This window comes from Schistocerca gregaria, chromosome 1, assembly GCF_023897955.1.
Source record: "Schistocerca gregaria isolate iqSchGreg1 chromosome 1, iqSchGreg1.2, whole genome shotgun sequence".
NCBI classification, from domain to species: domain Eukaryota; kingdom Metazoa; phylum Arthropoda; class Insecta; order Orthoptera; family Acrididae; genus Schistocerca; species Schistocerca gregaria.
The window spans coordinates 304,075,026-304,090,260 of NC_064920.1; the positions used below are offsets into that span (position 1 = coordinate 304,075,026).

Sequence of the window (15,235 nt, forward strand, 5' to 3'; positions counted from 1 at the left end):
GCCCTTCAGTGTGTAGCGCTGCCTCTCCAGGTCTTCATGTTTTTCTCCGAATAGGTTAGCTTTCTAAGGCATGTAATACTGTATTTCGAAGCTATGGGATCCGTAGTCCACAGGTAGCCTGGAGTGAAGGAAAACAGAATTTATTACTACGCTGGAATAATAAACCGCCCTCGACGCCAATTCAAATGCATTGTTTTCAACAATATTGTGTTAAAGAGGGTGTCCAAGGGCCAGCCGTGTCGACGGTCGCAGAGGACTGGAACTGGGCTAGTATAATTTTATAAAAATTTTGTGGTGTGGACTTGGAGGCGTACTTGGACATCCTGTACAGTGATACTGCATCTGGCAGTGACTAGTGTTCCACTGCACTCCATTCCTGTTGTGCTCATTTCTTGAAGGTTATATCTGTGCTTTTCAAGAAATGAAAACTTCCAAAGTACATCAAGAGCCTTCTTATGGCGAGTTGGTATGGCTACGACGGTTTCTGCGAAGAAGAGACAAGAACTGCTCTGCATTTTTCAATATTTGTCACTCTCTTGATGAAGAGTACAATGACGTCACGTGTGCAGGAATCGTTGGATGTGCAAAATTAGTTTCACATGAATGAACATGTGCTGTACGCTGCAGATAACTCAAAAAGCGAGCCTGAAAATCATCTGTCAGCATCAGCATTATACGGACAGAGTAGATCAGAAAGAAGGTAGAAGCAATAAAAGAACAAACATTGCGATAAAGGGATAGTGCCCAACATGCTTTCCATGATAAAGATTTTGCTTTGCATATTATATGGAGATATACGCCATTCATGCCGTTGAGGTCTGGAATTGCCATCGATCTGCTTGCCGCGGCGGAAAAAGACATTTAAGGGACCCGGGTGTGAGCTTTTTCCTATGGTTGACCATACTATTGCTGGCATACGTTTCTCAAAATTATTTGTTCGAATCAAACCAAATCTGAAATGTGTATAATTTATGATATGTTCATCAAAGTTTATTACTTAGCATTTTGATCACAGTAGAAATTCACAGAAAAGCGCGATCTAAAAAGCTGTCAAAAAAAATAATATTTCAATATTTGTCACACCTATTTCATTCCTCCATTTCTAGTAGGTATAATTAATTTCACTACCAAGTTTCACTGACGTAGATGTATTAGTTTCAGAGAAAATCGTAGCTAAAGCTAAAAACTTCATACTTTCGGGAACATGCATTCAAAGTTTATGATATGATCTGTTTAACCTATATTCAAAGTTAAAACTCTCTAGGTCCCTAACTGTCCGCGTTACGGGTTTTTGTATCCTCTAGCTTAGGTGTGGAGGCCCTCTTTTGAATTCTGGCCACTTCTGTCATTTGTAGGGTACTTTTCTCAGCCTCCCGCACCCTCAGCTGGTCAACTGATAGAGGCGCATTCCTCATGTTCACCTCAGGTTCTATGCCCATATCCTGCTGACTAAGCCAGCATTGAAACACAACACTGCGTCTATGACAGGGTTTTAAGGGTTTCGAGACCCACAAACACTTTTTTTGGCAAGCGTTCCCACACACAGTTATTGAAACTTTTCGTTGGGATTTTGAGTTCTCTCATGGATGCGTTTAGCTAGCAACTTTCCGCTAGCCTAGTTCTATGGATAGGTTATATAGAATCTACTACTGACATCAGTAGGGAATAATTATGTCTACGTACATCACCAGCTACTGGCTGACCACGATATTAGTGCACCTGGGCTCCCGTGGCCGTTATCGGAAACATGCGATGACGTTACAGTAAACAAGCACTGTGAATGCTTTCAGGACAGTTGTGCATGTATGATCAAATCGTTCAGCGTGTCCTCGTGAAATATCACGATAAAAACTTACGATACACCTACCGAGCGCCCTCATCCCAGATCGTCGACTAATACGCTAGCTCTCTGATATTTACGAGATCTGTCCAAAAAATTCCGGAACATTCGTAGTTTCGCTCCAATGGTGTGTTGGAGCGAAATGCGGTTGACATCCCTGCACACGCCTGTGTTTAATATGTAACTGCCGGTTTCATTTTTGTATCTCTGTTAGTTATTGTTCAGTGCTGTGGTGACTACAACTTTGTGTAGCACTGTTTACGAATTTTTGAGATGGCAGAGTTAGAGGAGCTATGCATTTGCATTAAATTTTACGTGAAACTCAAGAAAACCATTACAGAGACATAGAAAATGATGCAGGAGGCCTAAAGTGACGACTGCTTAAGTCAAACTCGGTGTTAAGAACGGTTCACACAGTTTGAAAATGACCTGACGGAAGCTGAAGACGAACCTCGTTCAGGATGCCCTTCGACGTCCACCGACGATCTCGTGTCAGGAACAACTAAATTGTGTGTGCCGATCGAAGACTGACTGTCCGAGAGATTGCAGAAGAAGGTAACATTTCAGTTGGATCATGTCATAAAATCCTACATCTACATAGTTACTCTGCAGCTCACACTTAAGTGCCTGGCAGAGGGTTCATCGAACAGTTTTCATTTTCATATCACTTCTCTACCATTCCACTCTCGAATGGCGCGTGGGAAAAAGGAACACCTAAATCCTTCCGTTCGAGCTCTGATTTCTCTTATTTTATTATGATGATCATTTCTCCCTACGTAGGTGGATGTCAACAAAATATTTTCGCATTCAGAAGAGAAAGTTGGTGTTTGAAATTTCGTAAATAGCTCTCGCTGCAAAGAAAATCGCATTTGTTTCAGTGACTGCCACGCCAGCTCGCGTATCATATCAGGGACACTCTCACCCCTATTGCGCGATAACACGAAACGAGCTGCCCTTCTTTGCACTCTTTAGATGTCCTCCGTCAATCCTAGCTGGTAAGAATCTCACACCGCGCAGCAGTATTCCCGCAGAGGACGGACAAGTGTAGGCTGACTCTTTAGTGGGTTTGTCGCATCTTCTAAGTGTTCTGCCAACAAAGCGCAGTCTTTGTTTCGCCTTCCCCACAGTGTTATCTATGTGGTCTTACCAATTTCAGTTGTTCGTAATTGTAATTCCTGGGTATTTAGTCGAATTGATAGCCGTTAGATTTGTGCGATTTATCGTATATCCTAAATTTATCGGATTTCTTTTAGTACCAATGTGGATGACCTCACACTTTTCGAAGTTTAGTGCCAATGTCCACTTTTCGCACCATACAGAAATTCTCTCTAGGTCATTTTGTAATTGGAATTGATCATCTGATGATTTTACTAGACGGTAAATTACAGCGTCATCTGCAAACAATCTAAGTGGTTTGTTGAGATTATCACCTAGATCATTTATGTAAATCAGGAACAGCAGAGGGCATGTGATACTACCTTGCGGAACGCCAGATATCACTTCTGTTCTACTCTATGATTCACCGTCTATCACTACGAACTGTGACCTCTCTGAGAGGAAATCACGAACTGAGACGATACTACATATACACGCAATCTGATTAAAAGTCGCTTGTGAGGTATTAAGAGCCGTCTGCAAATCTATGAATATGGGATCGATCTGAGATCCCATGTCGACAACACTCGTTACTTCATGGCAATAAAAGAGCTAGCTAGCTAAGTTGCGAAGGAACGATATTTTCTGAATCCGTGTTTCTTATGTATCAATAAGTCATTTTCTTCAAGGTGATTCATAATGTTAGAGTACAGTATATGCTCCAAAATCCTACTGCAAATTGAGGTCAGTGATATGGGTCTGTAAATCAATGGGTTGCTCCTAATTCCTTCCTTGAATATTGGTGTGACCTGTGCTACTTTCCAGTCTTTAGGAACAGACTTTCGTCAAGTGAGCGGTTGTATATGAAAAAGGCGCTACTGTATCTGCATATTATGAAAGGAACCTGATTGGTATACCATCTGGAACGGAAGACTTGCCTTTCTTAAGTGATTTGAGTTGTTTCGCAACACACTTTTAAGTCGCACATGCTAACAGCTGTTCTGGTTTCGAATTCTGGAATATTTACTTGGTCTTCTTTCGTGAAGGAATTACGGAAAACTGTATTTAGTAACTCCGCTTTGGTGGCACCATCATCGGTAACATTTCCATCGCTGTCGCGCAGTGACGGTATTGACTGTTTTTTGCCACTGGTGTACTTTACATACGACCAGAATCTCTTTGGGTTTTCTACCATATTTTTAGACAATGTTTCATTGTGGAAACTATTAAAAGCATTTCGCATTGACGTCCGCACCAAATTTCGAGCTTCCGTGAAACTTAGCCACTCTTGGGGATTTTGCGTTCTTCTGAATTTGGTATGCTTTTTTCGTTGCTTCTGCAACAGTGTTCTGACGTGTTTGTGTACCATGGTGGATCAGTACCGTCTCTTATTCACTTATGCGGTATGAAGCTGTCTATTGCTGTCGATACTGTATCTTTCAATTTGACCCATATCTGGTCTACACTTACATAATTATCTTGGAAGGAATGGAGACTGTCTCTTACGAAGGCATCAAGTGAATTTTTATCTGCTGTTTTAAATAGATATTTTTGCGTTTATTTCTAGTGGTTTTGGTTGATATGGTTTTGAACCTCGCTACAAAATGACACTGCATCTTGGAATGCACCGTGTTGCCGCCAGGTTCGTCTCACGGCTGATGAGTCAAGACCAGAATGACCTTTGCCTCGCTATCTGTGAAGACTTCTTGGATCGCGCAAATGAGAACGGGAAGTTCCTTAAGAGAATCATAACGGGTTATGAGACGTGGGTCTTGGAATGTCAACGCCAATATTTTTGTGTCGCCAATGTGTGCGACAGTGCTCGACATTTTAACGAATATTTTTGCAGAAATGAGTTTTAAGCCTATATGCGAGGAACTCATAAAAGACTTACAATTATATTCTGACTTATTATTAAATTGTGAAATAACAATATATTTTATTGTTTTTATAACCAGTTTTCTACAAAGAATAATCATATACCAAAAGATAATACCACTAAAGGAATGTATTGGCATTGTATTGTCTGTGGAATTGTTCCTTCTTCTGTTCTTCTTCTCTAGCGGATGAGATCAAAGATAAGCTGAGGTCTGTTCTTTTAAAATATTGTAAAAAGTAGTCATAAGTGATCAAAAGAAAAATATAACGTACAATTTACTAAATGGAGCGGCAATTTTAAACTGCACAAATAATCAGACACTAATTTGGAGATCATGAAATTACACATTTACGTTCAATGAACTAACTTGCAGAGACTTTAAATTGATTCAGCTGGAACATACAAGGCGAAAAGATGGTTCGGGCTGTGGATTAGTTGTGATTAATTATTTGTAATACGTGACCCTAGGGAAGTCCCTCACCGATGGAGTAAATCCATCTGATGGAAGAAAACATTGGCAAATGAAGCTGCCAGAGATGCCTCCAGATGCGCACGGTGGATATTTCTGTTGCTGTTCAGAAGCAAATAATTGCCAACGCGTAAAATAATGAAAGAGCGGGTGATTAATAGTTGCCAAACGCTGCGAAAGTTTTTGCACTCTCAACGACGTAGATAACTTCCGGTTTTCCAATAAAGTATGCAATGCTGCTCTTCTTTCTGAGTGAAAAATGTGTTTCTTCGTCTGTCTGCGAGCACGGCGATTATATGGCTACTAGCGAACACACCACATATTAAAAAGGGTAACGCATTGAGATGCATACTTCTTGTGGGGATTCGTAAAATACATTGTTTATAAAGACGTTCCAACTACACCTGAACGTACGTGTGATAGAATTGTCAGAGCATATGCTTCGATAAGTGCCGAATTGATAAGGAATACCACTCAAACCATGATAAGAAGATTGTAGCACTGCATTGATACCAGTGGTCATCACTTCAAATACCCTCTGTAAATGGACGTTCATGCCACCTTTGTGACCGTCAAAGACCTTACTGTTACACATCACTGGATTTGTCTCGATAGGCGCTATCTGAAAATAAGTACCAAACGGTAGCATCCCATTTAGAAAAACAAAGTTGACCTTCATATCTCTGGCGCGACCCTACCTAGCAACAAAAAACCGACGTCATATTATGGCCCCTGTTGTCCCATGGAACATTTGTGCCACAAACTTTTCAGCTACTATCATACTTTTGCAGTTATTCTAAGTGGCAATAGTTAGGGACTCGCCCTGTATAATGGAGTTATTTTCAGTTTATTGAGTACCTACGTGTGATTGTTAAGTGAGCTGTTATGCAAAAAACTGTCAAGTGTAACATGTTGTCAACATACAGGGTGTTACAAAAAGGTACGGCCAAACTTTCAGGAAATATTCCTCACCCACAAAGAAAGAAAATATATTATGTGAACATGTTAGAGCTCATTTTATTACTTCTCTTCAAATCACATTAATCATGGAATGGAAAGACACAGCAACAGAACGCACCAGCGTGACTTCAAACACTTTGTTACAGGAAATGTTCAAAATGTCCTCCGTTAGCGAGGATACATGCATCCACCCTCCGTCGCATGGAATCCCCGATGCGCTGATGCAGCCCTGGAGAATGGAGTATTGTATCACAGCCGTCCACAATACGAGCACCAAGAGTCTCTACATTTGGTACCGGGGTTGCGTATACAAGAGCTTTCAAATGCCCCCACAAGTGAAAGTCAAGAGGATTGAGGTCAGGAGAGCGCGGAGGCCATGGAATTGGTCCGCCTCTACCAATCCATCGGTCACCGAATCTGTTGTTGAGAAGCGTACGAACACTTTCACTGAAATGTGCAGGAGCTCCATCGTGCATGAACCACATGTTATGTCGTACTTGTAAAGGCACATGTTCTAGCAGCACAGGTAGGGTATCCCGTATGAAATCATGATAACGTGCTCCATTGAGCGTAGGTGGAAGAAAATGGGGTCCAATCAAGACATCACCAACAATGCCTGCCCAAACGTTCACAGAAAATCTGTGTTGATGACGTGACTGCACAATTGCGTGCGGATTCTCGTCAGCCCACAACATGTTAATTGTGAAAATTACAATTTGACCACGTTGGAATGAAGCCTCATCCGTAAAGAGAATATTTGCACTGAAATGAGGATTGACACATTGTTGGATGAACCATTTGCAGAAGTGTACCCGTGGAGGCCAATCAGCTGCTGATAGTGCCTGCACACGCTGTAAATGGTACGGAAACAACTGGTTCTCCCGTAGCACTCTCCATACAGTGACGTGGTCAACGTTACCTTGTACAGCAGCAACTTCTCTGATGCTGACATTAGGGTTATCGTCAACTCCACGAAGAATTGCCTCGTCCATTGCAGGTGTCCTCGTCGTTCTAGGTCTTCCCCAGTCGCGAGTCATAGGCTGGAATGTTCCGTGCTCCCTAAGACGCCGATCAATTGCTTCGAACGTCTTCCTGTCAGGACACCTTCGTTCTGGAAATCTGTCTCGATACAAACGTACCGCGCCACGGCTATTGGTCCTTACTAAACCATACATCAAATGCGCATCTGCCAACTCCGCATTTGTAAACATTGCACTGACTGCAAAACCACGTTCGTGATGAACACTAACCTGTTGATGCTACGTACTGATGTGCTTGATGCTAGTACTGTAGAGCAATGAGTCGCATGTCAACACTAGCACCGAAGTCAACATTACCTTCCTTCAATTGGGCCAACTGGCGGTGAATCGAGGAAGTACAGTACATACTGACGAAACTAAAATGAGCTCTAACATGGAAATTAAGCGTTTCCGGACACATGTCCAGATAACATCTTTTCTTTATTTGTGTGTGAGGAATGTTACCTGAAAGTTTGGCCGTACCTTTTTGTAACACCCTGTATACTGACAATTTCGATTTAATTGTCTCATTGTCGATTTCATTGTCTGAGCTATCACTGGCTGGAATGGTTTCCACAGCATAAGAGTTATCAAATGTGTCACCCCAGAAACAACTCTCTCAACATCTGAAGAGGCCCAGACGCTTAAATTCTCTCTATAATAGATGTAAGCCACATAGATGTTATGGAAGTACACATATTTCAACGTAAATTAGGTAACGCATTACAGCAGAACACTGTTCTGGACTGGAGCATTATCATACATACCCACCTTGAAAAATATGCTGTACATGTGTGGTAAGTGGCGCCACTCAGTACACCTTACTGTAAGTGCCAGCACGTCCTGAATTGATGACTTTTATCCAGTCTACCAAAATAACAATTAATGGTGGGAGAAGTCATTTATTATTTCTCCACCAACTGGCAACAACACAATTACATGGCTTCACAGTATACTAGACAGCAGCAAGATTTCACATTTATTAATCCAATCCCTTTCCCACCAGCGTTACAAAAGTCACCTGTACATTCACACAAATGAAACAGTTCTCAGCCATTGATTAAAGCAACATACTTTACGTAAGAGCCCACTTAAGAAGTGCACATAGGTACTCAATAAACTGAAAATAATTACGTTATATAAACACAAACTCAGTGCAGTCGTTTTGCCTACTCACGTGAGAAAAAGGGGCCGGAAATTCTTGGGAGGTGGAGACTGTCTGCAAAGCGGGTGAGTACCACTCATGGTGGGATGGGCTGCCTTTCCTAGAAGAACTCTAGAACTACCGTACAGGATAACTAAGAATCAATTTCCCGTCTAGCAGCGTAGAGCAGTGCGCAGAGATTAAACTAGATTCTGTCCATATCAGTTCCTTGCGTTGGTATTATTAGAAATTTGTATCTAATATTAATTAACTTTATGTTGTGGTTGGCAGGAGAGCCAACACCTTACTAAAGGAGGCCGAAATGCACGCGTTATAGCACACGCAGCCTGGCGTGAGGTCTGGAACATGACAATGGAATTAAAATTGAGAAAAACGGACGTAGCTGGTGGAATACTTAACTTTAATCCATTAATGATGAACGTCCCTCGTGACAGTACATGATTCACAATATCAATGGTAACTGAATATGGCGCCTTGCTAGGTCGTAGCAAATGACGTAGCTGAAGGCTATGCTAACTATCGTCTCGGCAAATGAGATCGTAGAAGTCAGTGAACCATCGCTAGCAAAGTCGGCTGTACAACTGGGGGAGTGCTAGGAAGTCTCTCTAGACCTGCCGTGTGGCGGCGCTCGGTCTGCAATCACTGATAGTGGCCACACGCGGGTCTGACGTATACTACCGGACCGCGGCCGATTTAAAGGCTACCACCTAGCAAGTGTGGTGTCTGGCGGTGACACCACACTTTATGAAAAGTAAACATCCCTGTGCATGTCTGGGCACTGTGTCGCCTGTGATTCAAATGGCATTCTGCAGAAGACTTCATAAAATACACTATATTATATGTAATTCTTCAGGCTTTCCAGGTGATCTAATGATATCTTGGGTTGTCGGGTGTTCTGCAAGATATCAGCATCGTACTTGCACGATATTTTGGTAACGTAGCTCGTTACCTTCATCACGTCGCACCTGATGAAGATAACGAGCTACGTTACCGAAATATCGTACAAGTACGACGATGATATCCGGCAGAACATCCGACAACCCAAGATGTCAATACGCTGTAGTCGCTTCTTGCGACGTAATGGGCCAGATAGGAGGCTCCTCGCTCTTCTGTTTGAAGAATGGAGAACGGGGGAAGTACATTACCACAATCTGATGACCTACCATCCCTCAAACTTTTACTGTCCAGCTCTGTCGTCTCCAGTATGTTACAACTCCAGAAAACAGTTTAAAACTTAATACACTCCACTGCACCTAGATGTGGTACACACTTTCAAATGCGTTCTTAATCTACTTCATTTAACAGTAAACATTAATTAATAGTGAAACACAATTTTAATAATCTGCTGGTTTTCTGACTTCTGCATTGGGGAAACTATTCCTAGAGCGCCCGGAGCACAAAATCACCTGAGGCTCTGCCAACAAGCCTTCTCGCGCACCATTCGCGACTGTAAGAGGAAAGGGGGACGAAGAAGTGTCAGAGGTGCACAAAGTACGTCCCCCCACACTCCGCTGATGACTCACTTGGCGGCGAGCAGCGCGGGCACGAGCCGGCGCGCCTCGGTGTCCATGACGGCGCCCTGCGCGCTGCGGTTGACGATGGCGGCCAGCAGAGGCAGCAGCAGCGCCAGCAGCGCCGCCACGCCCGCCAGGTAGGCGCGCGCCAGCCGCCCGCCGCGCTCGCAGCGCCACGTCGCGGGGAACACGCGCGCCGCCACCAGCCCCACCAGCACCAGCCTGCGGCACACGACAACCACTCTGGTCAGCGCCAGCCATATCTTGCCTGCTAGCAGACACACTTGTTCTAGAACAGAAAAAAATGTGTAACTTGCCGGCAAATGTCTGCTGTATAGCATCGAACAAAAGGTATCGATACCATAAGAAATATTGCATCAAAACTATCGACACCTTAATGTATCATTACCTAACGACACCATTGCACTTCCGCCAGTCTCTCGGTTGAAACCATAAGTGTGACAGCTTGTTAATGCCGCAATTTTTCAAAATTGGTTACCACAAAACGACATATTTTTGAAACTTCCTGGCAGATTAAAACTGTGTGCCCGACCGAGACTCGAACTCGGGACCTTTGCCTTTCGCGGGCAAGTGCTCTACCATCTGAGCTACCGAAGCACGACTCACGCCCGGTACTCACAGCTTTACTTCTGCCAGTATCCGTCTCCTACCTTCCAAACTTTACAGAAGCTCACCTGCGAAACTTGCAGAACTAGCACTCCTGAAAGAAAGGATATTGCAGAGACATGGCTTAGCCACAGCCTGGGGGATGTTTCAAGAATGAGATTTTCACTCTGCAGCGGAGTGTGCGCTGATATGAAAGTTTGGAAGGTAGGAGACGGATACTGGCAGAAGTAAAGCTGTGAGTACCGGGCGTGAGTTGTGCTTCGGTAGCTCAATTGGTAGAGCACTTGCCCGCGAAAGGCAAAGGTCCCGAGTTCGAGTCTCAGTCGGGCACACAGTTTTAATCTGCCAGGAAGTTTCATATCAGCGCACACTCCGCTGCAGAGTGAAAATCTCATTCTGGAAACATATTTTAGATTTACAGTCTTCTTCCACCCATCTTATCATGTATACATACTAACAAATATGTAATGCTCAGTTCATCCCTTTATTATCTTGTTAAGTAAATAATTTTTACCTTTCTCATTTGGGGCAGTGTTTTCATTTCCACATCTGAAGTATTGCGTGATCTTTTTGATGTTTCAAGTGATATATTGGAGGGTGGCACCGACTTAATTTTTATGCATCAAAATGTGAGACTGCGTCGAACAGTGCTGATGCAGGAGCTCTTGGGTTGACAGGATGTTTGGTGAACAGAGTGACCTGCCTGCTACCCCACCTGCAATTCCATCAAGTACTTGTGGCACGCATTGGGGAGAAGTACTGAAGTGTGCCCACATGCACTGAAGACCATCCATCAGTTGTCAAAAGCACTGGTAGAGGAATGGAACGCTCTACCACAAGAATCCCTTACCAATTCTGTGGCCAGCATGGCAACATATTGCAGAGCGTGCACTGCCATCTGTGGTTATATCACACCCTATTAAGAACCATGCCCCATCTTCTGTAATGTCCAGAGGACCATCACAAATTACAGTGACTTCAATGCAATTATTGTCTTTGAATAAAACTGCAATTTCTGTTCACCTCATTGTGTATCTCTTTCAGTTACCTCCTGGACTATACTGTTGCAGTTTTCTCCATGTATGACCCAAACTGCATGGTCCTTGGCAATGACACATCATGTGGAAGTTACTTTTGTCCTTGCTTTTTGCATACCAGTGAATTATTACATTAAAAATTTATGTATATTTTAGTGGTAATATATTATAATTGCAGTCATCTGTGACATGTTAAAAGTGTGAACTCTTCCCCCCCCCCCTCCTCCCACACACACACACACACACACACACACACAATCGAATGCTGGATCTCCTTCTCTCCTCGTGTTCGTAACTCAAGAATTGAAATAAGAATCCTTTGCAGTGCTGTGTAAGTCTGTATTGGTTAAGAGGCAACTGCTATCTAATTGGCCCACAGCTGAATTCCTAACTTTAGCTGACATTTCAGTTCCGGAATAGGAGGAATAGTTCTGCTTGAAACTTCTCCCCACACCCTCTACTGATGCCACAAATGGTAGGATACTTGTGAGCTCTGTGTGTCTCCTATCTGTTGAGACGAAATGTACATGGTCCTGGCCAAAAATATTTTCACTTCCATACCAGAAGAAAAGAATGAAATTAACCTGCAGCTTTCCACTGTTTTTGTCTGTCGTTTACCAGGGGATTTGTAATGACCAAACAATAACATAACAACCGTAAATTTTTTTCTGTTTGTGTAATGTAACACTACTAAATCTAAAGAAATATCAGAGTAGTACCTGTCAAACTTTCCTATCTGTGAACTGTGCTCACTTAAAGATTTAAACTCTGCTACCTGATATACCAGCTGAACATAGTCAATACACTCAGAACTAGTTGTTATCCACAGTTGTGCTTGCATAACAGTAGATTTTTTTATGACGAGTGGTGGTGAGTGTAGATAAGCTATTGTGTGTGCAATAATATCAGCTGCTGTTGCATGCCTGCCTGTTCAGGACAGCATAACTCATGATGTGCACCCCGCTAGTAGTAGGGCATGGCCAGTGCGGCCCCACACTTCATTTATGTCAAATTTATTCAAGATGGCATATCCCAGGTGGCACTGATAAACGTGGAAAAATCGCAATGATGTCATGGCGGGAAAATTTTGGTGGGGAGAAAAGGTCAATTGAGCTACCTCCACTAACGTAAGTTATCCAACCACCACATCTTCCTTGAAATTTGCCGGAAAAGGAATCCGCCTTTGATGGGCTGGTGGATGGAATGGACGTAAGTCTTTATTTTGCATGCAATGTTTATTTACACAATTTGAGTTGCCATAGGCAGTAGCTCCATCCAGGTTGTTCACCATGAGGTCTGGAGACCAACTGACCTAGTACACAGTACCACCACCAGACGGTGCTGTCATCCCATGGCAGTCAGGGGAAAAATGGCGGGAAAAGGACTCAGTCTGTGTCCAGCTGGACACAGAGAGGGAGGAGTGTACTTTATTTATTTTCAATGGGAAGTTGGATCACTTAGTTAGGGACAGATTTCATATAGTTTATTTATTATGCTGATACAAAAAAACTCGCCCTGACATGCTTGGGATCACAATAAATAGCCTACAGACCTATAAACTACTCATAAATTACTAAAATAATGCAGTACACTGGTGTACAGACAAACAACTCGTAAGTTGTCAAAATAATGCAAGTATAATGCTCTGCAAACACACTCACTAATTATAAACTGTCCAAAAAAAGGTGTGTGAAATCTTATGGGACTTAACTGCTAAGGTCATCAGTCCCTAAGCTTACACACTACTTAACCTAAATAATCCTAAGGACACACACACACACACACACACACACACACACACACACACACACACACACACCCATGCCCGAGGGAGGGCTCAAACCTCTGCCGGGACCAGCTGCACAGTCTATGAATGCAGCACCTTAGACCGCTTGGCTAATCCTGCATGGCTAAACTGTCCAAATACTGCATTTCACTATTATAGAAGTACATTTATTATATTATCCCTAAGTTCAGCATGAGACCTAAGTGAACACATGAAGTCAAGAATAACTGCAAGTGGAACACATTTGTGTTGGAGTAGTGAAAAACTACATATGCACAAATCACATTTCTTACAACATGACAACTGGTGTGTACTTTACCTGCAAATCTGGCGTCAGGCCAATCGCTTTATCAGCATGAAGAATTAAGTACCAACAACAAAAATATAATCACTCTCATAGTAGCGTTTGGTGCCTACACTAGTTCAACATTAATCCGCAGAAATGAATAGATAAGTTGTTAAACCAAAGACATTTGATGCATATGGATTTTGCCCTCTCTTACTCTATCTGGCTTTGATCCTTTCCAAGTCAATATACATGTATGAGAAGTATGAGACAGGCGAAATACCCTCAGACTTCAAGAAGAATATAATAATTCCAATCCCAAAGAAAGCAGGTTCTGACAGATGTGAAAATTACCGAACTATCAGTTTAATAAGTCACAGCTAGAAAATATTAACGCGAATTCTTTACAGACGAATGGAAAAACTGGTAGATGCGGACCTCGGGGAGGATCAGTTTGGATTCCATAGAAATGTTGGAACACGTGAGGCAATACTGACTCTCCCCGATGTTATTCAATCTGTATATTGAGCAAGCAGTAAAGGAAACAAAAGAAAAATTTGGAATAGGTATTAAAATTCATGGAGAAGAAGTAAAAACTTTGAGGTTCACCAATGACATTGTAATTCTGTCAGAGACGGCAAAGGACTTGGAAGAGCAGTTGAACGGAATGGACAGTGTCTTGAAAGGAGGATATAAGATGAACGTCAACAAAAGCAAAACGAGGATAATGGAATGTAGTCAAATTAAATCGGGTGATGCTGAGGGAATTAGATTAGGAAATGAGACACTTAAAGTAGTAAAGGAGTTTTGCTATTTTGCTGATGATGGTCGAAGTAGAGAGGATATAAAATGTAGACTGGCAATGGCAAGAAAAGCGTTTATGAAGAAGAGAAATTTGTTAACATGGAATATAGATTTATGTATCAGGAAGTCGTTTCTGAAAGTATTTGTATGGAGTGTAGCCATGTATGAAAGTGAAACATGGACGATAACTAGTTTGGACAAGAAGAGAATAGAAGCTTTCGAAATGTGGTGCTACAGAACAATGCTGAAGATTAGATGGGTAGATAACATACCTAACGAGGAGGTATTGAATAGGATTGGGGAGAAGAGAAGTTTGTGGCACAACTTGACTAGAAGAAGGGATCGGTTGGTAGGACATGTTCTGAGGCATCAAGGGATCACAAATTTAGCATTGGAGGGCAAAGTGGAGGGTAAAAATCGTAGAGGGAGACCAAGAGATGAATACACTAAGCAGATTCAGAAGGATGTAGGTTGCAGAAGGTACTGGGAGATGAAGAGGCTTGCACAGGATAGAGTGGCATGGAGAGCTGCATCAAACCAGTCTCAGGACTGAAGACAACAACAACAACAACAACAACAACAACAACAACAACAACAAAGTCAATATACAGGATGTCCCAAAAAGAATGACCCGATTTTAAATAGAATTATTGATTATGAAGAAGGGCTTAACAAAAAATCCACCATAATTGTTCAATATGTCCTCCACTGCCTGCACGGACGACATCTAGCCAATAGCCGAATTCATCCCAAA

General features: G+C 42.4%; 1 protein-coding gene across 7 annotated transcripts in view; it reads right to left on the minus strand.

Moving 5' to 3' along the window:
• LOC126342556 (diacylglycerol lipase-beta-like) overlaps positions 1 to 15,235 on the minus strand; it is an 822,641-nt gene that overhangs the window by 118,453 nt on the left and 688,953 nt on the right. For all 7 annotated transcript variants that reach the window (XM_050001868.1, XM_050001865.1, XM_050001866.1 and 4 more), the window contains one exon: positions 9,951 to 10,163. In XM_050001868.1, the coding sequence (XP_049857825.1) occupies positions 9,951 to 10,163 (213 nt within the window). The remainder of the gene's footprint in view (positions 1 to 9,950; positions 10,164 to 15,235) is intronic.